Genomic DNA, 20,637 nt, shown 5'->3' on the forward strand with positions numbered 1-20,637 from the left:
TCAGAGACTAGACAATTTATAAAGAAAAGTTCACTTATCTCATTGTTCTAGAGGCAGAGCTATATCTAGTGAGGTCCTCATACTCCATTTTTGCCAATGACAGAAGGCAATAGATGCCTGTGACAGCAGGGGATGGGACAGAGGACATAGCCTGCTGTGCAGTCATTGGACCTTATGAGGATTATCAATTTCTGGGAGAACTTGTCCAGTCTTTCAGGAAAGACATTATCCCCTCTGAAATCCTCATGTTCCAACTCCACTTCACTAACAGTCAACTTCAGCATGAGCAGTGATTGTACCAACGGAATGTGTCATAGACAGTGTGACAAGTTGCCGCATGAGTGTGCTTCCAGATCAGTGGCCAAACTTTGGGTGGCAAAACCACCAGGTGTCTGCAACATAAGGAAGCATGTGTTTACCAGGTATCTCTCCTGGCAAACACAGTGATTAGGATTATAAAACCGTGTCACTACAGCAACATCCCCAATCCTTCCTCACTTGGCGTAACTTCACCTGTCTCAAAGCAGCTCCCACTTGGACATGCCTCACAGCCTGTGAAATTCTGGGTACCCCAGGGCAAACACTGAGACTTTAGTCATCATCTAAGAGTTGGAGAAAGAGATTGGAAATGGTTATGCAGCAAGTAAGAGTGCCATGGACAAACTGAAGTGAAGCCTCATTCACGCCCAAAGGTCGGGTCCTGGAGTGATTGGCCAAAGCAGACCATAATGTTAGAACCTAGCTGCACTGTTAGTTAAGAAGGTCCCCTACTTTCTATGAGATGGGAGGTTTCTGCTCGTTTCTCCTGTTGAGATAAAATTCCCTCTGTCTCTCGCCTCAGTAGTCACTGTAAGAGTTTTGTTTTGTTTTGATTTCCCTGACATGGTTCACTAAACTCTGAACCTTCACTCTCAAAAACTGGAAAAAAATATTTTGTACTTAGTTAAGATATGCATCTTAAGCAGATAGAAATGACCTAGCTCTTTTTCTTTCTCTCTTTAAGCATTGATTTAATAGGTACTTGTGAAATTCCTTCATAGCAAACTATTATTTACCCAGTGTCTTCCTTCAGTCATGCTTTGGATACATTTACCATTTACATCCCCCATGTGGTGGTTTGATAGAAAGTGGCCCCCAAAGGGAGTGGCCTTATTAAGAGGTATGGCTTTGTTGGAGTAGGTGTGGCCTAGAGGAAGTGTGTCACTGGGGGAGGGCTTTGAGGTCTCCAGTGCTCAAGCTACTCCCAGCGAGGCAGACTATTTCCTGTTGCCTGCAAGATGTAGGACTCTCATCTACTTCTCCAGCACCATGTCTGTCTGCACACTGCCATGTCCCACCATGAGATAATGGACTGAACCTCTGAACTGCAAGGGAGCCACCATCACAATTAAATGTTTTCCTTTATAAGGGTTACTGTGGTCATAGTGTAACTAAACAATGGAAACCATAACTAAGACAACCCAGATTGACTTGTTGCTATTCATAAGCTCACAGCACTCAGGCCCCTTGATTCGTAAGGATTCAGTGATTTACTTAGTAGCTTACTGCATTGCTGTCCAATGTGGAATCTGCCTAATGGAGTATCTTTCATTAACAGTTAGTGTGACTGAGTGCTTTGAAAGTCAATCTCAAAAAAAAAAAAAAAATTGCACAAGTTGTAAGTAGAGAAGAAAGAGCAAACTACCTGACCTAAGAAACAACCCAGAATTTCTGTGCAGAGACTTTCTGTAGATTTCCATTCCACATTTGCTGTAAGCTGGTCCAAATCTCTGGAGGAAAATGACTAAAACTGTCTATATCTCTGTATGTATTTATTACTCAATGTAATAAAGTTTATGAAAAAGAACCTCAGTCTACCTCGCCCCTCAACCTTCCATGCCTGGGCACCTGTGATCTACTTCCTATCTCTGTAGACCTGGCTGTGGTAATGGAATCTTACACTGTGGACTTTCATCTAAATCATTTTGCTGAGCACATTAGTCACTTTTATCCAGGGATACCCTGTATCAGTCTGTGACTCATTTTCCTTGCTAAGATCCATTGTGGCAATCTGCCTCATTTTGCTTATCCATTGATGAGGGGATGGCTGTTTGGTTGGTCCCTCCATTTGGCTGTGATATCATGCAATTATGAACATCCGTATGTGTGTTTTTATGTGTACTGATATTTTATTTCTGGTTATATCTAGGTGTGGGATGCCTAGGGCACATGGTAACTCTGTGTTTAGCCTTTTGAGGAACCACCAAACTAATGTGTCATACCATCCTCCCATCTTCCAATAGTGCAGATCCTCACATCTTTACTGAAATGAGTTATTGTTTGGGAGGAATTGTTTTCAGTAAAAATATAAAGTCATTAACATAGAAATTTCCAATTAGATTATCTTCTACTCATTTGAGGTGGCTCACAAACGAGTCATGTGATATTAGAAACTGATGCCACTTTGTAGCTTTGTATACAAAACAGCTCATTGGAGTCTAATTACCTTATCATTAATGTTCTCCAGAAATGCAGATTTTTCTTTTATGTCTAATGAAGAGGTAGAGGGTGGAGTGATGATTGTATGTGTAATACAGTTGAAAGTTAAGTCTGTTTCTGAGTGCAATTAAGTAAAATTGAAATGGGACAAATTGAATAACAAAATTGACACAGAGGATGCACAGATATAGCATATGTGGTTCTCTGGGATATTGGGGAGAGAGTCGCCATTAGGGTGAGAGAGGCCAGCATTTTATTTACTTAGAGTGGTTTTCACCTGCCCATGCCTGCTACTCTTCTTACTCGGGCGTAACAAATCAGTTCCCAGAAAATCTCCAGCAAGCATTTTATGCAGTGTGGATTTGTTTTCCTTTGACATGTTGTAGTTTGATGTGTTGAGAAATGCAAATAAACTATAGGAGAGTCTCTAATACTCAGACGTAGTTTTTATTAATCTAGCAGACCCAACAGCATTGTTAAGGAAAACATGTAAATCTGAAGTCTCTTCCTAACCCAGTTGTCTGGCTCTTCAGCAGCATGTCCATCATCTATTATTAGGTGTCAGAAGTGCAAGAGCACATTTGTGGTCTTCTGACTCCATCTCTACCTGCTTCTGGAGTCTCTGTGGCCACCATGTGTGGGTGCTGAAGGTGTGTGCTTCCTCTGTGTGCACACTGACATCTTTCCTCTTGTTACTGGTGTGTGATTTTCTCTGGGGGGAGAGCCTTTCTCTCTTTACAAGACTCAGATGAACCCCACCATCGTGAGGGAGCACATCAGAGTTTAATGCTTGGCTTCCTAGTGAATAAGATCCAGAAGTCCCTGGAATTTACAGTGTATCTGAGAGAGACAGAGATTAAACAAAACATTAAAAACGAATGCATACTTTCCTTGCATAGTAGAGACAATAGGTCTGGGAAATACAAAGACAGAAGCAGAATGATGGGAACAGGAAATGTAGGGAATGAAAAAGGTGACGGCCACTATAATGCTATCATAGCTGTGTGAGCCTCCATCTTATAACGCATCTGTGCTCAAAAGTGTCTAGTGTGGCTCTCTGGGGAGAAAGCTTTCGGAGTACAGTAAACAGCCAGCCAAATGAAATTGCTCTGCTGTGAGAATCTCCATGCATAATTGATAAAATTCCAGCCATGTGCGGGAATTGATCAGTTTGTTTCCTCAGTAGTTTTTCTGTAGACAAGCATTTATTTCTATTTGGACTTGTGAGAACATAAAAATTATTCTAAGAACAACTCTCCTTTGTCCTCTTCGCTCCCTCAGCCCTTTTTAAGCACAGGAATACTACCACTTAAATAGCAAGGATCACCTTCACCACCACAGCATCTGGATGTACTCTGTGGAACACCTCTCCATAAGCACTTTTCTTTTTTCAGGGGCCTAACTCTGTGTCTGTTCTTCCTGATGAGACTTAGTCCTTCTTCCATTCCTCTATGTCCTTGTGCATCTGTTGATGTATTCTAGTTTCTCTTAGCGAGGTCTCTATGATATTACCACCTGTGGAACTGTTGGATGAGCTAGAATGAAGGGATGGTCTTTTAAGACCTTCACCTGTTCTTCAGGACCTTGCTCTTGAATGACTACATTTCTGGCATGTCCCTACCCAAAGGAAAATTGCAGCAGAGTCCTGTGTATTATTTTATGTATCCTCACTGCTCCTGTGTTAACTGGTTATATTCAGATTTAGAGGGATAAGTATTCTTGACTATTAAAATTTAAAAAAAATGTTCACTGCTTTCTAAAAATATAAATCAATGTGATACTCTCCTACCATAATTTTTATTTATTTACAAGTTGTTTTGGAAATAACTACTAGGAATGCTTTGCAATTCTAGATCTAATTCATCCAAATATATGAAAATCTTTTGTTAAATAATGCACACCAGACCCCTAAATGCATACATATGTCTACAGATTGAAAATAAAAATCTATATTTTGTCTCGTCTTCTGACAACTTTCTTTCAACGTATCAGAACTTTAAGTGTCAGAAGACAGATCTGTTTCATTTCATGGAAATGTCAGACTGTGGACACCTGAAGCTGTATTTCTTGAACAGGAATGTTGAGGACTGTATGTTTCCTAACATGGCCATTTAACACTCATTGGGTGGGGTGTTACTGACCTGTTTTCCCATCCCTGTTAGATGTGATAAATGTTAGTGAGTACACAGAAACATGTCTGTGAATCCGTAGGGAAAGTTTTTATTCCCACCTGTGTCCTTATATATGATACTGGACTGCGGATTTCTTACTTAGTATGGGGGTGGGGGCTTGTTACCCGTCTTCCAATTTTTACCATATAATAATTGTACATCATCTAAAAGTCAAATAACTTTAGACTATTCTTGTCCTGGCTGTCCCTTTCCCTGTCCACCTGTAACAACAGCTCCTTTTGGATTTGTGACCAATGTTTCTCTCCTAATTATCTTCATATTTTTGTATATGGTGATTATTCTGATACTCCCAGGTGTTTTTGACTTTTCACATTTTAGTCACTGTGGAAGATGAGAATTTAGCCTTCAAATAACCTTTCATCCTAACACAGTTATGTGTCAAACACTATTAAAACATTTAGTTATGTCCAAAAGAAAAGACTATTGATTCTACAATACCAAGGAGAAGTATTCCAGTGAGGGGAAAAACAACAACAACAACAAAAAACAAAACTCCTGCATTTTCATAGTGCATTGCCACTGAATTGCTCTATAATCAAATTATTAAGGCCTGGAGATGTGGCTGTATATGAATTTTAAAGGCTAACAATGTTAACAGCAGCTTTGATTCAGCAACAGTATTAAAATAGTGCACGAGACATTTTTGCATGTTGGTGTTTTATCCCTGATTGAGTTTGGTAGTTTTAAAACCCTTGCCAATTAGAGTCTTAATCTCCAAATATTTCAAAAGAGCAGGGGTACAATTTTACCCCCCCCCCCTTTTTTTTTTGTTTTTTGGAGACAGGGTTTCTCTGTGTAGCTTTGGAGCCTATCCTGGCACTCGCTCTGGAGACCAGGCTGGCCTCAAACTCACAGAGATTCACCTGCCTCTGCCTCCCCAGTGCTTGTCCTGGCTGATTAAAGACATGCACCACCAACGCCCAGCAAGTTTACCTCTTCTTAAAAGAAAAAAAAATTCTGCTAAAGACAATTTGTTCTGAGAGTCACAGATTTGCATGGAAAACCTTGCCAGGGAAAAACAGTAATTGTCTCAGCATGAGAGATGGATGGACTGTACTTTAAGATAATTGGAGAGTGTCTTTTATGTATTCTCTTTGGTGTAGTTTTGATTTCACATAATTTAATTTGTTTCTATCTCTTAATTTTTCTCAATATATCCTAAAGAACATAAAACACTTCTGAGGGATCGCATTACTACTTGTGAAATTATCTTCTTTGTTGTCATTGGATGCAGTTTTTCTTGTCAGTCTTGAGGAAAAAGTGTCTTAGAGTGAGCTATTGTGTTTTAGCAACTCAACACAGTGGGAATTCTCAAAGTTCACTTTTGGTAAATTCAATGTAGCTAACTCCTGCAGATGAATATCTTAAGTTTCCCTCCCTTCCTCCAGCCTTCTCTTCTTTGCTTCAAGAGAAACAAAATTTTCAGAAATCATCTTTTTAGCTTTATAACTTAGTCTGAATGTCGGTTTAAACCATTCCTACATTGTCATGCTAAACACACTCCTTCATTTACTGAACAAGTGAGATGGCTCACACATTCTACTGTTTCTTTTTTGCAAAGGTGCTGAGACGTGAGCTGAAGGAGAAAGAATATTCTGTGCTGAATGCGGTAGACCAAGCTCGAGTTTTTCTGGCTGATCAGCCCATAGAGGCCCCTGAAGAACCAAGAAAAAGCCTACAATCAAAAACAGGTAAAACTGGTTCTTTCCTACATCATAAGAAACCTATAACAAAACAACAACAAATGGCAACAAAATGAAAAACAAACAACAAGCAACATTTTCCTTGCAGTATCAAGTATGTAAAAATACCAACCTGTTGCATCTGGATAGTTATCTTAAAATTGAAACAGGGATTTTCTTACTAGAAAATAGCAGTTCATCACATAGTAAATTTAAGAGAAAATTTCTGTTGTAACTCAGGCCCACCATATCATTATTAAATTTTGCACTGTTGCTAATAAAAGCATTCTGGTGTGTAAAGAAACAAACAACCATACAGAGTTAGAGGCATGGCTCAGCAGTTAAGAGCACTGGCTGCTCTATTAGAGGGCCTGGATTCGATTCTCAGCACCCACATGGTGGCTCACAACCATGTAACTCCAGTCCCAGGGGAATCTGGTGTCCTATTCTGGCCTGCAGGGACACATGGTGTGCAGACATATATGCAAGCAAAATAAATCTTTTTGAAAATGTTGTTCAAAGTGCTTTTCCATCATTCACTTTACCCAGGAAAAGCAGGCGTGCAGAGTGGCTGACTGCATCACTGTGACTGACTGAGTCACAAGCAATTATTACTTGTAAAGGGGTGCAGTGGGAACCCTTCCCCACTGAAGCTGGAATTATATATGTGTAAAACACACACACACACACACACACACACACACACACACACACACACACAGTGCATTCAGTGTCTTTTTGCGCCACTGCCTTTTATTTTCTGCTCTTGCTCTAACTGTCTGTGGAATCAGCCGGCTGGAATCCCAAGTCAAGTGAAGTCTCACCTCTTTGTCATACTAAATCACTCACAGTTATCCTTCCTTCCTTCGAAAAGTAAGTTCTTCTGGGGGCGGTGAGCCCTTTGCTTCACTGGGCTCTTCATCTGTGGATCCAACTGACATGGAATGAAATTATTAGGAAGTGATTTGCATCTGTATTAAGCATGTACACATAGTTTCTCTTACCAGTATTGCATAAAATCTGCCTCAGGGCAGCTATTTACCCAACCTTTGCATTCTATTCAGGGTTTTAAGTAATTTAGATGTGATTTAAAGTATACCGAAGGTTGTGCTGTGTAGGCTATATGCAAATACAATGCCGTTTCAACTGAGGGGCTTTAACCTCTACTGTTCTTTGGCATATGTGGGTGTCTAGGGACTAATAGGAGCTGAGTGTTGCCTGTTACACATGTATTATTTACACGCCCAAAGCATGAACATGTGTGTTCAATGCTTACACACTGCTGTTAAGTCTCTGCCTTTTATGTATGGTCTTGGGATAGTTATAGGCAGAAGCAGCCTCTCTCTCTCTCTCTCTCTCTCTCTCTCTCTCTCTCTCTCTCTCTCTCTCTCTCTCTCTCTCTCTCGTGTTGGGGGTATCTCTCACTGAATAGCTCTGGTTGCCCAAGAACTCACTCTGTATCCACACTGCCTTGGAATTCACAAAGTTACACCTGCCTGCGCTGTGAGTTCTGGAATTACAGACTTGCACCACTGTGTTCAGCTGCAGTCCCTACTTTGACTCACCGTATTTTTCTGTGTAAAACACATAATATTGTCTGAGCGTTATCCAACTTCCACTTCAGTCTGTTCAAATGATGAGTGACTCTCGAAGAAGCTGACCCTGTTACTGTCATGGTAGAACTTCCTCACTGATGTGCTGTTTCACACTGAGAAGTTCTTGGATCTAGTGTGACATTTAAGATTTGTGTAATCAAAGCTTTCCTATGTAGTCTTAGAGCCTCTTCAATTTTTCTTCTTATCATTGTCATGGTTCTGGTTAATGCTGTCACAAAATTCCTTGAGTAGTTGTGGAACTGTATTGTCATGGCCATTCTACATGCTCTTATTTCTGATGTCCTTTAGATGGAGTGTTTCAATGGGATAGACCCATAGAGGTGAACTGGTCAGATCCACCCAGGCATCCTATAGGAAATAACCTGCTCAGGTCCCAGCTCCAACCTCTCCTATTATCCAGTTACTCCTGTATGTTTTGCCCCTCTTTTTCAGATACTGAAGTTCCCTTCTTGGTCCTGGGTTGAGTGTTCCCATTTTACTAACATCCTGTACAGTGCCTTGGGTGTATGAGCACTGGGTTAGAGTTTTAAAGAATCCTATATAAGGTGGGAGATAAAGTTTGATTTGTTATTCTGCCTTTACCTGCAGTCTCCTCCAGGAATGTATTTGTGAGACAAACAGTTCATAACCCTCCATTCACTACCAAATTTTAAAGCAAAGAAAATGAACCAAAGTATAGAGAATTCTTTGGAAGAAGTCATCTCAGAGCTTGCTTTCCTTCAAATCTTGAGTTCTTAAAGCAGAACTACAGCTGAGAGTAGGGATGGGTGGTGCGTTATTGATTTTTTTCAGATGAGATGAAACCACCAGAGTCCAGCTACTGAGAACAAGTGACCAGTGTTACGGAGCCCCTGCCCCAAAGTGATCAGCAGCCTCCTGCTGCCTGCATCTGCTTTCCCTACAGTTCTTCCACCTTGCTTTACTCAGGACTCTTTAATCACCATGGGCTTCTTTGTTTTTCATCACCCAAATCCATTCCATCAGCAAGTCCCATCCTTGCTTTATTGCAACTACACCAGAACCCCTTACCGCTGCATCTAGCTCCCAGCCCCACCAACCCTCACATAGATTACCGACTGTCCTTTCTGCTTGGGCCCTCTCCTGCCCTCCTTTGAAGGCAGCCATAATGAGCAACTGAAAATGAGTGCCACGAAACTTCACTGTTGAGCTTGACTCCTGAGATTGCTCATTGCTGCCTAATTGTGCTGTTATCTCCAACCTGGTTTCCCTGTGGCTCCCAGTCTCACCCTTATTTCTTCTGCACTGAATACATTGCTGTTTCTGGAACACTCAGAGGTGCTCCACTTTCCAACCCTTTGTGCATCTCTTCCTCATACAGTGGGGAAGAGGATGATGTCATAGCTCCATGTATTCAAACCTGGGAGAAAAGTGGTCCACATGGCCTCCTGATACTTACAGCCTTGCACCAGGCTGCCTTTCTTGTTGCCTCCATGGGACATGGCAGAAAAGTGAGGGAGAATGTTGATAGGGAGCTGCGTTTGTATCGGGTATGAACTACTTCCTGTCACTACAGCTTCACGTTGCTGTTGGCACTCCACCGCTGTCAGCCTGTAGCTTCTTTCCTTTGCTGACAGACTCGGCATACTGATCAGGTCCAGTTTTCAAACACCATGTCTGGGGTTTGGCAAGAGAAAAATGTTATATATACAGTTTAACTTCATGGGTTTTCCCCGTTTGGTTTTGGTGGGTAACCATTTTCCAACCCTCTTCTTCCTTCATATTATTTTCTGTAATGGTAGCTGATTTTACCTGCTGTTAAAAGTAAATGGAGGAAAATTATCCATAATGGCTTTTATACTTTTTGTTGTTTACGGTGACTTATGCACAACTGCTATCAGAGGCAGGGACTATTTGAGCATTAGTCATCCCATATGATACTAAAGTTGGATGCATTAATGCTAGTCGAAGCCATATTATGGTTTTTCAGTTCTACTTAATAAGCAGTTTTTGAATATGCTCTGTATTGTGCCCTAGGGTACAAAGATAGAGCCATCACTTTTTAATTCTAGAAAAATACTTTTCTCCATCATTTTTCTCTCAGATGTCTTTTTCTCTTGCAAGACCTGTTCCCCCCATTTTCTGTTGTCAACTCTAACAGTAATTATACTGTTTTGTGCATTTTTGAATATTTGAAATGCCTCCCAACCTCCCAACATTACCATGTGTGGAGTATATATGCATGTGTGTGTGTGCAGAGGTCAGAGGTTAACCTCAGGTGTCTTCTTTAGCTGCTCTTTACTCTTTTTTTTTTTAACCCCAAAAGATTATTTTTTCTATTATTTTAAATTAGAAACAAGGCTGCTTCACATGACAATCCTTTCTACTTCTCCCTCTCCTTCCCCCCAATTCCCCACCAGCCCCCTGCCTCATCCCCCCTCTGCTCCCCAGGGAGGGTAAGGCCCTCCATGGGGGTTCCCCAAAGTCGGTAATATCATCCTGGTCAGGGCCTAGGCCCTGCCCCATGTGTCCAGGCTGAGAGAGCATTCCTACATGTGGGATGGGCTCCCAAAGTCCCTTCTTACGCCAGGGATAAATACTGATCCGCTACCTCTTTTTGAGGTGGGGGTCTCTCACTTTTACCTGTAGCTCTCCAGATTCAGCTGTGCATATGAAGCCACAGCTGTGTAGTCGGTGTTTTTTGTCCTGCATCCCGCCAGCCTGCTCCCAAATAACCACACAGAGACTTACTATTGATTATGAATGTTCAATCAACAGCTTAGACATGTTTTTAACCAGCTCTTACAACTTAAATTAACCCTTATCTCTTATTTACCCCTCTGACTCGTGGCAGTACCTTCTTTCAGCATAGCATGTCCATCTTGCTTCTCTCTGTGTCTCCTTGTGACCCTGATACTTCCTCCTTCTTTTCAGCATCCTCTTAGTTTGGTTCTGCTTCCTAACCTTATGCTGTCTAACTATAGTCAATCAGCTTCTTCATTAACCATTCACAGTGCCATATTCACATCGTGTAAAGGAATATTAAAATGAGTTCTGGGGATTGGATTCAGATCATCATGCTTGCATGGTACACACTTTACTTACTGAACCATCCCATCAGCAACCATATGTTCTGCCTAAAGCCCAGAATTAGCATTTGTTTAGAATGGGATCCAAGCTTCTCCTGTGTAGAAGGTCTAGTAGAGCCTTGGCCTCACTGTCAGAAGACAGAGCTTTTCTGTCTCACTGTCTCATGCCACACACCCTCTGTTCCATGCTTGATGTCCACCAGACACCAGACTTGTGCTTTTTGCAGCCTGGTCTGCCTTGTCTTAACTGTTCAACTTGGTTTTTCTACCCATTGTCCCTCTGCTCTTTTTCCCACGTCTTTCCTCGTATACTGGCATAATACCTACTTGTTCTACCAAACCCTCTACTAATTTCAGCCCGTTCTCAGCAACTTCTTAAATATGTCACAGCCTAATTTCTTCCATGATACCCAAGCACCCAGTCCTTAGTCTAACCTTGCTACCAATGTTGGGCCAGAAGCTTAGCCCTTCCCGGTGCCTCGGTGACTTCCTGTTTATTGAGGATCTGAATGTGCAAGTGACTTGAGCTTCTACAGAAGATGCAATAGGGACCACACTGATTTCACTCTGGGTGCAGGCAAACTGTTAGGCACTTTCCTTACAAATACACTCACACTTTAGACATGTTGCAAGTACTTGAACTCCATGTCCTGTGAATTGTGAGTAAGTAACAAAGTAGAAGTGACAAGGCAGGACAAGGTTGGCAAGAATGACCACAACCAACTGACAACAATGAGGAGAATGACAGCAATATAGATACCATATAAGAACTGTAAAATAAAATGAGCTGGAGTCATCATTGAAGCTTTTTATAATAAAGCAAATCTGAAGTTACGAATTGTGATTCATATATTGAAGGCAGATTAGGAATCCATTGGAAGCAGGTATAAAAAAATCTTACTGTATTTTAATAAATTTCCTTTCAAAATTGAGAACCATAAAGAAATTGTGTTAAATTAGTATCGTGTAATTATCTGGAAAACTCAGCTACCAAGACAACTTATTCTGTTTAAAAATGATGCAAGTAAATATGATTTTTAATGGAACTAAAGGGTTAATAATCGTAGGGAATTTAGAAAGCTTTCTATCCATCCTCTTGTTTGAACAATGTGGTAAAATGTCATGCCAACGCATTTTTTCCTTTTAATGTAAATTGCTTTCAGTTGATTGTTATCACCCACTTCATAATGGAATATAAATTTCTTATCATTTGTATTTTTCTTTCTACCTTTTAAACTGTTTTTGTATTCATTCTTTGAACCATATGAATTTGTTATGCTGATTGTAAGGTACCATTCTTCATTTTAAAAAAATCTAATACACAGGCCAAGAGCATCTAGCATTGCTGACCAAGGTCATTGAGGTAATGAAGGGAAGATGCAGGACCAGCATTAAGCTTGTACTTATTGACCTTTCTTCACCCCTGGGTTTTCACTGGCTCTTGGCCCATCATTGCAATTTCATCTCCTCCATCTCTGCTCATGCGGAACCCTCTGGCCACTGACCTCCTCACTCTTTCTCGACTAGAACCTGTCAAGAACCTCTTAGCCTTGCACACACATTTCCCGGTTCTTCTTTGTGCTGCCAGCTTCCCCTTACTGTGCTCAGACCTGCATCTGAATTCCCACGATGTATCAAGGACCTGCACACTGTGGGATTCACAGCCACAGGCAGACTCTGCCCTCTCTTCCCCCCCACCCATTCTCTAGAGATAGCCAGGGAATATGACATTTTCCCAACTCTTCATCACCACCAGTAATAATAATGACTAACATATTATAAAATAGTACGTTATTTTGTTCTTTAATTTCCCCACAAATCAGCTTTAAAAATAATTTCAGTTAGGGCCTTCCTGTTACCGTGGCTACCATTTCATGCAGTTCCCAGAATCACTTTTGTTTCAGCAGAGGCAGTCAACTTTGCTTCATTTAAATGATATTTTGCAAATTGTCATAGTAAAATATAGTTCTTAATGTCATATGTTTATCCGTGTGTAGTTGTATGTTGTGTGTATGTTAGTACTGAACATGTAATTAGTTGTATGTGACTGGACCTGGGGTCAGTGGTTAAAGATCATCTTTTCAAATCAGTATTTCCAACTTGGCTCTTCAATGGCTAGTTATACATATTAGCAGTATTGGTTTTATCTCAGAGTATGCTATATTCTTTGAAATACTAAATGCTTCATAAAGTTTCCAGAAACCAAATAGCAGCAGTGCTTCTCTCTTAAGAGGACTCATATATTCTATGATATGGTACTGATTGAAAATTGACATGGGAAGGCCCAGCTTACTGTGAATGGTGCCACCTCTCGGCCGGTAGACCTGGGAGCTATAAGAAAGTGGGTTGAACAAACCATGAGGTTCGAGCTAGTAAGTGGCCTTCCTCCATGGCCCCTGAATCAGCTTTTACTTTCAGGTCTCTACCCTATTTGAGATCCTTACCTTAACTTTCCTCAGCAGTGAAGTGTGGCCTTAGAGGTGTAAGCCGGAGTGAAGTCTTCCTCCCAAGTTGTTTATGCTCACGGTGTTTATCACAGCAATAGAAACCCTAATGTGACAATGGAGCACTAGTGCTCCTGGTGGGATGGGCTGAAGGATGCTTATCCTTTGGGGGACAGTAGACAGATTTCAAAAGTAAAATAACATTTTATTTCTATGTCAGTCCATTTCACACTAGCAGTGACAAACTTGTGCAGGTAAAATTTTATGATCATTGAATGAGCGACGATGTGAAATTATGTAGTTTAGTAGAAGGTCCTTTTGTATGACTTCTCCAAGTAACTTAGGGTTCCATTATTTCCTTGTAGCTAGTAAAATGAGGCCAAATTACACATTACCTAACAGAAATAATTAGGCTGTTAAAACTAGCAGGTGGATTTTCCCCCTGGAGGCTTTTTTTTTCTTATTTTCCTAATAATGGATTTATCAGTTTAAATCCCTTCATTGTAAATGATAGACCCTCATGCTTCTAATGGGCCTCCATGCTTCTAATGGGCCTGCATGCTTCTGAACTCCTAGACCCAATTGGCTCCATAACTGGGGGAGGAGGAACTGGGACACAGTTGTCAGTGGCCACTGAAATGCCACCCAAGAGCCTGACCCTCCTGGCTTCCTTTCTGCCTCTCCACAAGTTCTCATTTTCTTAGCTTTGCTCTCACAAGGGAAGAGTAGGCTGCCATTTTTTAGATCTGGGGCCTGAAGGAAAGGACTCCCCTCGTTCAGGTTAAGTAACAGGAGTGAGATTTTCTAAGATTGGCAGGCTCCCATTATTAAACATGCTCTGAACAGAGAAGCACCTCCATATAGGATGGGCAACCAAGAGATGCTACAGAGATGCTCATAGCAAGCCAGTACTTACCAGATGTCAGTGCGGGGCCAGGATCTATCTATCCTAAGAAGCCACCATGCTCTTAATTCTTAATGACAACTCTCTGCCATAGCAGTGTTTTCTACAACCCATTTCACAGAGAGGAAAATTTAGGATGGACTTGTTCATAAGTCTGTGCAAGTTGTGAGACAAAGTTTGCATCATTAAACTTGGTGCTTGAAACCTCTGTTGTATATATATCTACTTCTGTACTCCTCAGTATTTCTATATATCGAGTAGAAATAAGATTTCTTTTTCCTTTAGGAAGCTTAGTGCGTAATAAGATGCATAGAGCTCTTCTTTGTGCCCACTGTTTCATTTCCCCAACTGAAATAGCACGCTGCTTAATAGAGTCACACACCAGTTCACCGATTCCCTGTTACAGAGGGAGAAGGTGTTTAGGCACTATTAGAATTTGCCTTTTTAATTTTCACATAAAAAGTTGAAGTATAAGTAATTGCTTTCAGGCCTGTAGAGCACAACAATAATTTAATAAGCTTCCCAAGTCCAAATTAGGTGGGTAAAGTTGTAATGCATCAAAGGGCGTAGAAAAATACGTTACTTTCTTTTCAGAGTTCTAGACTACAGAGCAATACCCAGGTCCTCCCAAAATTAAAGTTTTATAATATCTATATATCTATAGTGAACCGTCTTGAACTAAGGAAACACCTGGATTGGTTACAAATATTTTTAAAAAGAAAAACATTTTTGTGGTTTTAAATATCATTGCAATGAAATTTCATTTAATAACTTAAGTAATATTTCCTGAAAATCCATTTAAATTAATAAGTCAGCATTTATGATGTTGAGAATAGAAGTTAGTGTGATGGACACCAATGTTTTAAATGAATTGTTTGCCATCTGCTACTTTCCCCAGTCAGTGTTGTGACCATCAATAAAACACATTTGCCTCATAAAAGATATAGGGACAATTTACAGGGATGTATTTTATGGGGATCTACATCTGGGATGTTACCTTCTGATTTTAGCATAAAGGGCAGGAAAGCACTACAGTCCTTGAATAGGGTGTGATGCTTTTGTTATTGTTGCTTCTCAGTTGAGAGCTGGAAACTTCCGAGGTATCGCCATGATTTAGAAGATTCAGTGCCAGCAAAGGCATAGATGTCCCTCTTCAGTTAAACTTGCGGTTTATTTCAGCAGTGTACAAACTAAAGGAGTACTTAATTTCTTTCATAAAAATGGCTAAGCTTGGGGAGCTCTTGGCCCCCAGACTGATAATTGGGGAACCAACATGGAACTGATCCAGACCCCATGAACGTGGGTGTCAGTGAAGAGGCCTTGGAAATCTATGGGGCCTCTTATCCCTAGTACTTATCCCTAGCATAGGAATGGACTTTGGGAGTTCATTTAACATAGAGGGATACTCCCTCATCCTAGGCACATGGGGGAGGGCCTAGGCCCTATCCCAAAGGATATGACAGACTCTGAAGATCCACCCCCATGGATGACCTCACCCTCCCTGGGGAGCAAAAAGAGTATGGGATAGGTAGGGCGTTAATGGGGGCAGGGGAGGAGGGGAGGGAGAAGGAACTGGGATTGACATGTAAAACAATCTTGTTTCTAATTTAAATTAAAAAATGGGAAAAAAAAAAGAATGGCTAAGCTTGGGTAGAAAGCTCTTGAAATTTCTCAGTTATAGATGACTACCATCTGTGTGTCTGTGTGTACCTGGGGGACATCACAGGGTGTGGGGATAAATGGACAGTAACATGGCAAGAAAGAGATTTAAAGATGTGGCTCCTGTTCTTGGATTCTTGTGTGTGTGTGTGTGTGTGTGTGTGTGTGTGTGTGAGAGAGAGAGAGAGAGAGAGAGAGAGAGAGAGAGAGAGAGAGAGAGAGACAAAGAGAGACAAAGAGAGAGAGAGACAGAGAGAGACAGAGAGAGACAGAGACAGAGAGACAGAGACACTCACAGAGTGGGGAGACAGAGATAAATGAGAGAAGACGGGCAGACATGCACAGTAGACGAGAGGGGGGAGTGGAGAGGTTGTGGGTGGGCATGTGTGAGTATATCCATGACCACAGAGGACAGAGGACAACATTAGGTGTCATGCTCAATGGCTTCTTCAGCCCATTTTTTGAGAGTCTGTCCACTGAGCCTGGAGCTGTTAGGTCGACTCTGCTTGCTGAGCTGGGGATCCTCCAGGCCCTGCCTCCTGAGCACTGGGATTGCATATATGCTGCTATACTCAACTTTCTGTGTGCGTGTTGAGGATCGAAACTCAGATCCTCATGCTCATGGAGAGCATTAATGACTGAACCATCTCCCCAGCCCATATCCATTGTTTTTTTTTTTTTTTTTTTTTTTTAAGAAGGGAAAGAGAGTAGGAAAATTTCTTTCCCTTTTGTTGTCACATCAAAGCTGTACCAGGAAAGCTAAGTCATTCCTTTAACAACACTCACCGAATGCTTACCACATGCCTTGTCGTAGTAGAGGTACTGGGAATATAGCTGAGAGTGTGGTGGAATTCCTTGTCCAGTGGACACCGATATTCTCAGCATCTTTTCTCCCCGTTTAGTGGCATCCCCTGGCACTGGTGACCTGCTTGTTGCTATTCAGTGTGACAACAAATAAATCATCAAAGTGTTGTCAGAATGAGGACATTCAGGGAATACACTGCTGCAGAGAGTCAGGAGTTAGCTCTCTGGTTGCTAGCATGGACCTCACTTGGCCGTTTAGGTTCTTCTGCCCTCCTGTTCCTTCCCTGGGCGTAGATGTCATTAGTGGCCCCCATGCTCTAGCCTCAACTCACTACTGGCTTGGATTACTTTGGTCCACTCTGCAGGAAGAATAGTCTCAGTTACCTCCAGTGATTTTCTAAGCAGATATACCTTTAGTGAGTGAGATCCCTTGGCCCTCAGAGTGCTCTGCTAACCTGTTTCTTCCTCATGTCCTACCCTCCTTAGTACCTTGCATTTTGTGATTTTGGAAGGTATTCTTTACCTCTCTTTTCTTGTATTTTTATTTCTAGTAAATGTACCTACATCTTTACCTCTTTTATCCTCACTTCTCCTCTTTTTCTTGCTTTTGGATTTACCATTACCACCTTTAGCCTGTCCTCATTGAAAGATATGGCTTATGCAATTCACCCAATCTCAGAGGCCTCTAGTTATTGTCATCCTTATAATTTACTAGATGAACATGATTAGAAATCTTAATCAGCTGAGGCCTTGATATTCTTGTGATCTGGTTCATAATGAACTGTTGTCATTAGTCATCTCACAGACGAGGATGCTGGCATGGTCCTCTTAACCTCTGATGGAACATTTTAGAGAGATTAAGTTGATTTTAATTATTTAATCAGGATATTTTGGAGTGAGAATAAAATAGTCCCCATTATTTTAATCAGAAACACCTTTTGTTCAGGAAGAGAGTGCAGGCACTGTAAAAGAGAAAAAGAGATACTGAAAGTGTGAACCTCAGTAGGCAGACACAGCCCATCACTACTGCCAGCATCCTGAGGGGCACTGCCCTTTTGGTACCTCTACTAGGATTAAGCTAGATCTTATCTGTGCCACAGAAAAGAATTTCATGATGAGCCAGAATAATGCAATGTATTAAGTGACCTTATTAAGTATTTGGAAATACATGTAGGAAGAGAATAGTACTCATCTAAACTGTGAGTGTGGGCTTAGGACTCATATTCAGGTATCTTTAAAACACACACACACACACACACACACACACACACACACACACACACACACACACACACACACACACACACACCTGCCAATTATGTAATTTGCAACAAGGTTTAAAGATGAAGCCAAACTTAAAAGTGAAGTTTAAAAGTGAAGTCAAATCTATTAGCTCATTTACTTACTTCTCTCACCTTACAGAATTTCCTTTGGTTAAGGAAATTGCAAAGTGGTTTTATGATTGTATATAATAGTGTTAGATTTGGGCAGAAGACTTGAGTGTTAATACGTTGAAATTCAAGGTTAGAAACATTCCAGCCTTTGGTAAGCATAGTTCACTTGTTTATTTATGGGTTTTAACATCTTTGTTTGAGATATTTTTTTAGGCATTATCTCCAGGCAACTTTGGTTTTATCTGTTGCATTGAAGTTCCTTGAATCTCAGCTATTCAAGCAATAGAGGCCAGTCAGATCCCAGAGTGAGAGATTTCTCATACATTCCATATCCTCTTAAGCTAACCTCTCTTCCCCTTTAGACTCAGAAACACCAGTGGGCTAATCAACTGGATTGATGTAGAAAATCTCTAGTGGCATCCACACCTCCTATACTTAGAACTAGAACCTTCATTGAGGACCTACTGTGTGCCAACCGTGTGTGTGTGTGTGTGTGTGTGTGTGTGTGTGTGTGTGTGTGTGTGTGTGTGTGTGTGTGTGCAAGCGCATGCACACACAGACACTGAGGGGGAAGGCAAGTGACATGGGAAGAGTTCTTCTGGTCTCAGAATTGTGGACTGTTTCCCCTCTCTGGCATCAACCTCTGGTATTGCTTCTCAAATGCAAATTAGAATTCCCTCTTATCACTGAGCTTCCAGACAGCCTGTATTTAGTGGCAATGTTAGCTTGGGATGGACATATCAGCCCATCAGAGGGAAATGTGTCTTCAGTTGCAGGACCAGAGAATCAGTGTTTGTATCCCACCAAGCTATGCATGTTCTCCTGGAACCACTGGGGCAGTGTGGGTGTCTATCCAGGGATCTCTTCCTGGATGGGCTAAGTAAGTACACTCTAGTGTGGGTCTCTGATATCAGATTCTAAAGTTCAGTTTTACCCCAATCTCAGCAGGACTTCTCATACAAGACCAGGCTATGATGGCCAAGATGCTTCTCCACTCAGGGCTTCAGAATTTACCGAAGAACCTTTTGAAAATTTAAAGAGAATAGTTATCCATTGATTTTCAAATGAGAGGGATTTTGTTTTTAAGGAATGTAGTCATTTCTCTATAATTCTTTTCTACATCCTTAAAGTTTTTTTCCCCTATTTTATCCCCCCCAAATTGTCCTAACATATCCCATGTTGCTTCATTTTACATGTCCTGCAAACCTGGGAAGTTTTGTTTTCATTGTGTTTTTCTATTCTTGGCTTAGAACAGCTACTAGGGCTTGCTTCAGTCTCATGCACTTGTGTTCTGATTCAAAAGTGCTTAGTGGGCTTCAGGGGCAAGCAGATGGTTCTGGGAAGTTGCTTGAGTGTGGATTATATGATAAACCAACAAAACAGAACAACTTACATTGACCACAAAATCATGGGAGCCAATATGAGATATTTTGTCCTGGGATGAGGAGCTGTGGTTGTCTTTCTGTGTAATGTGTTATTTAATGATTGACTCAGAAACAGTTTTTATTTTATCCAAGGGAAACCACTGTGAGTAAGCTGTCCTTTCTGGAATAGGTGCTCCCTCCCTCCCTCCCTCCCTCCCTCCTCCCTCCCTCTCCCTCCCTCCCTCCCTGTCTAGTCTCTTTCTTTCTATAATAGCCATTAAAACGCAAATGCTTAAAATACATTCTTAGAAAAGCCCCAGTAACTTATTAACCAGTGCAGGTGTAACCCTCGTAAAAGTTATCCCATCTCTCCCGAGGCTGCTAGGAATGAGATTTCATCTCACACATAACATTTTTATATTTGTGTAAAATATAAAATATAGGTGTTATATTTAGCATTTTACAGGTGTCTCCAAGCTATAAGGATTTAAATGAGGGTTGCCTTTTTAATGGCATTCTGAAAGCCCTCTGCTCCCGAGTCTACAGTTCTGATGTGTTGGTTGTGCCATTATGCCATCTCTCTAGGCTTCTTGGCTTACTACACTGACTGTTGTTTGAAGTTGGCTTTCACTTGTTATTATTATTTTTTGTTGGTGGGGGGTGTCTAGTCTTGTATATTTGGGGTGTCCACCATTTTGAGGCTTTCTTCTCTTCTTACCCTCAATTCACTTACCTAGCAGTCATTTGACAGCCCAGCCCAAAACTTTTCACTGGTTTGCAGTTGCTGGACTCAGTTGTAGGCCATTTGGTTGCAGTCTAAGTATTGGTGCTTTAAACTTTTCTGGAAAATTGGGCAAGCATACATAGTCTGTCCCCTTTAAATTGGCTTTTGGATCACACCTAAATGAGGACAGATAAGCAGGCAGATTTATTATAAGGATAAATGTAAAGGTCTAGACATGTTTGCTTCAGTTGATTTTAGAACAAAGTTTATCTTATGACCACATTGGATAAACTTTATTTCCCCAAAGGAACATTTTGAGGCTAAGTAGA

At 41.1% G+C, this 20,637-nt stretch overlaps 1 protein-coding gene across 7 annotated transcripts in view; it reads left to right on the top strand.

The window, feature by feature from the left end:
• Utrn (utrophin) overlaps positions 1-20,637 on the top strand; it is a 484,152-nt gene that overhangs the window by 364,041 nt on the left and 99,474 nt on the right. For all 7 annotated transcript variants that reach the window (XM_027402009.2, XM_027402014.2, XM_027402008.2 and 4 more), the window contains one exon: positions 6,232-6,361. In XM_027402009.2, coding sequence (XP_027257810.1) covers positions 6,232-6,361 — 130 coding nt within the window. The remainder of the gene's footprint in view (positions 1-6,231; positions 6,362-20,637) is intronic.

The sequence above is a fragment of the Cricetulus griseus genome, chromosome 2 (assembly GCF_003668045.3).
Source record: "Cricetulus griseus strain 17A/GY chromosome 2, alternate assembly CriGri-PICRH-1.0, whole genome shotgun sequence".
Taxonomy (NCBI): Eukaryota; Metazoa; Chordata; class Mammalia; order Rodentia; family Cricetidae; genus Cricetulus; species Cricetulus griseus.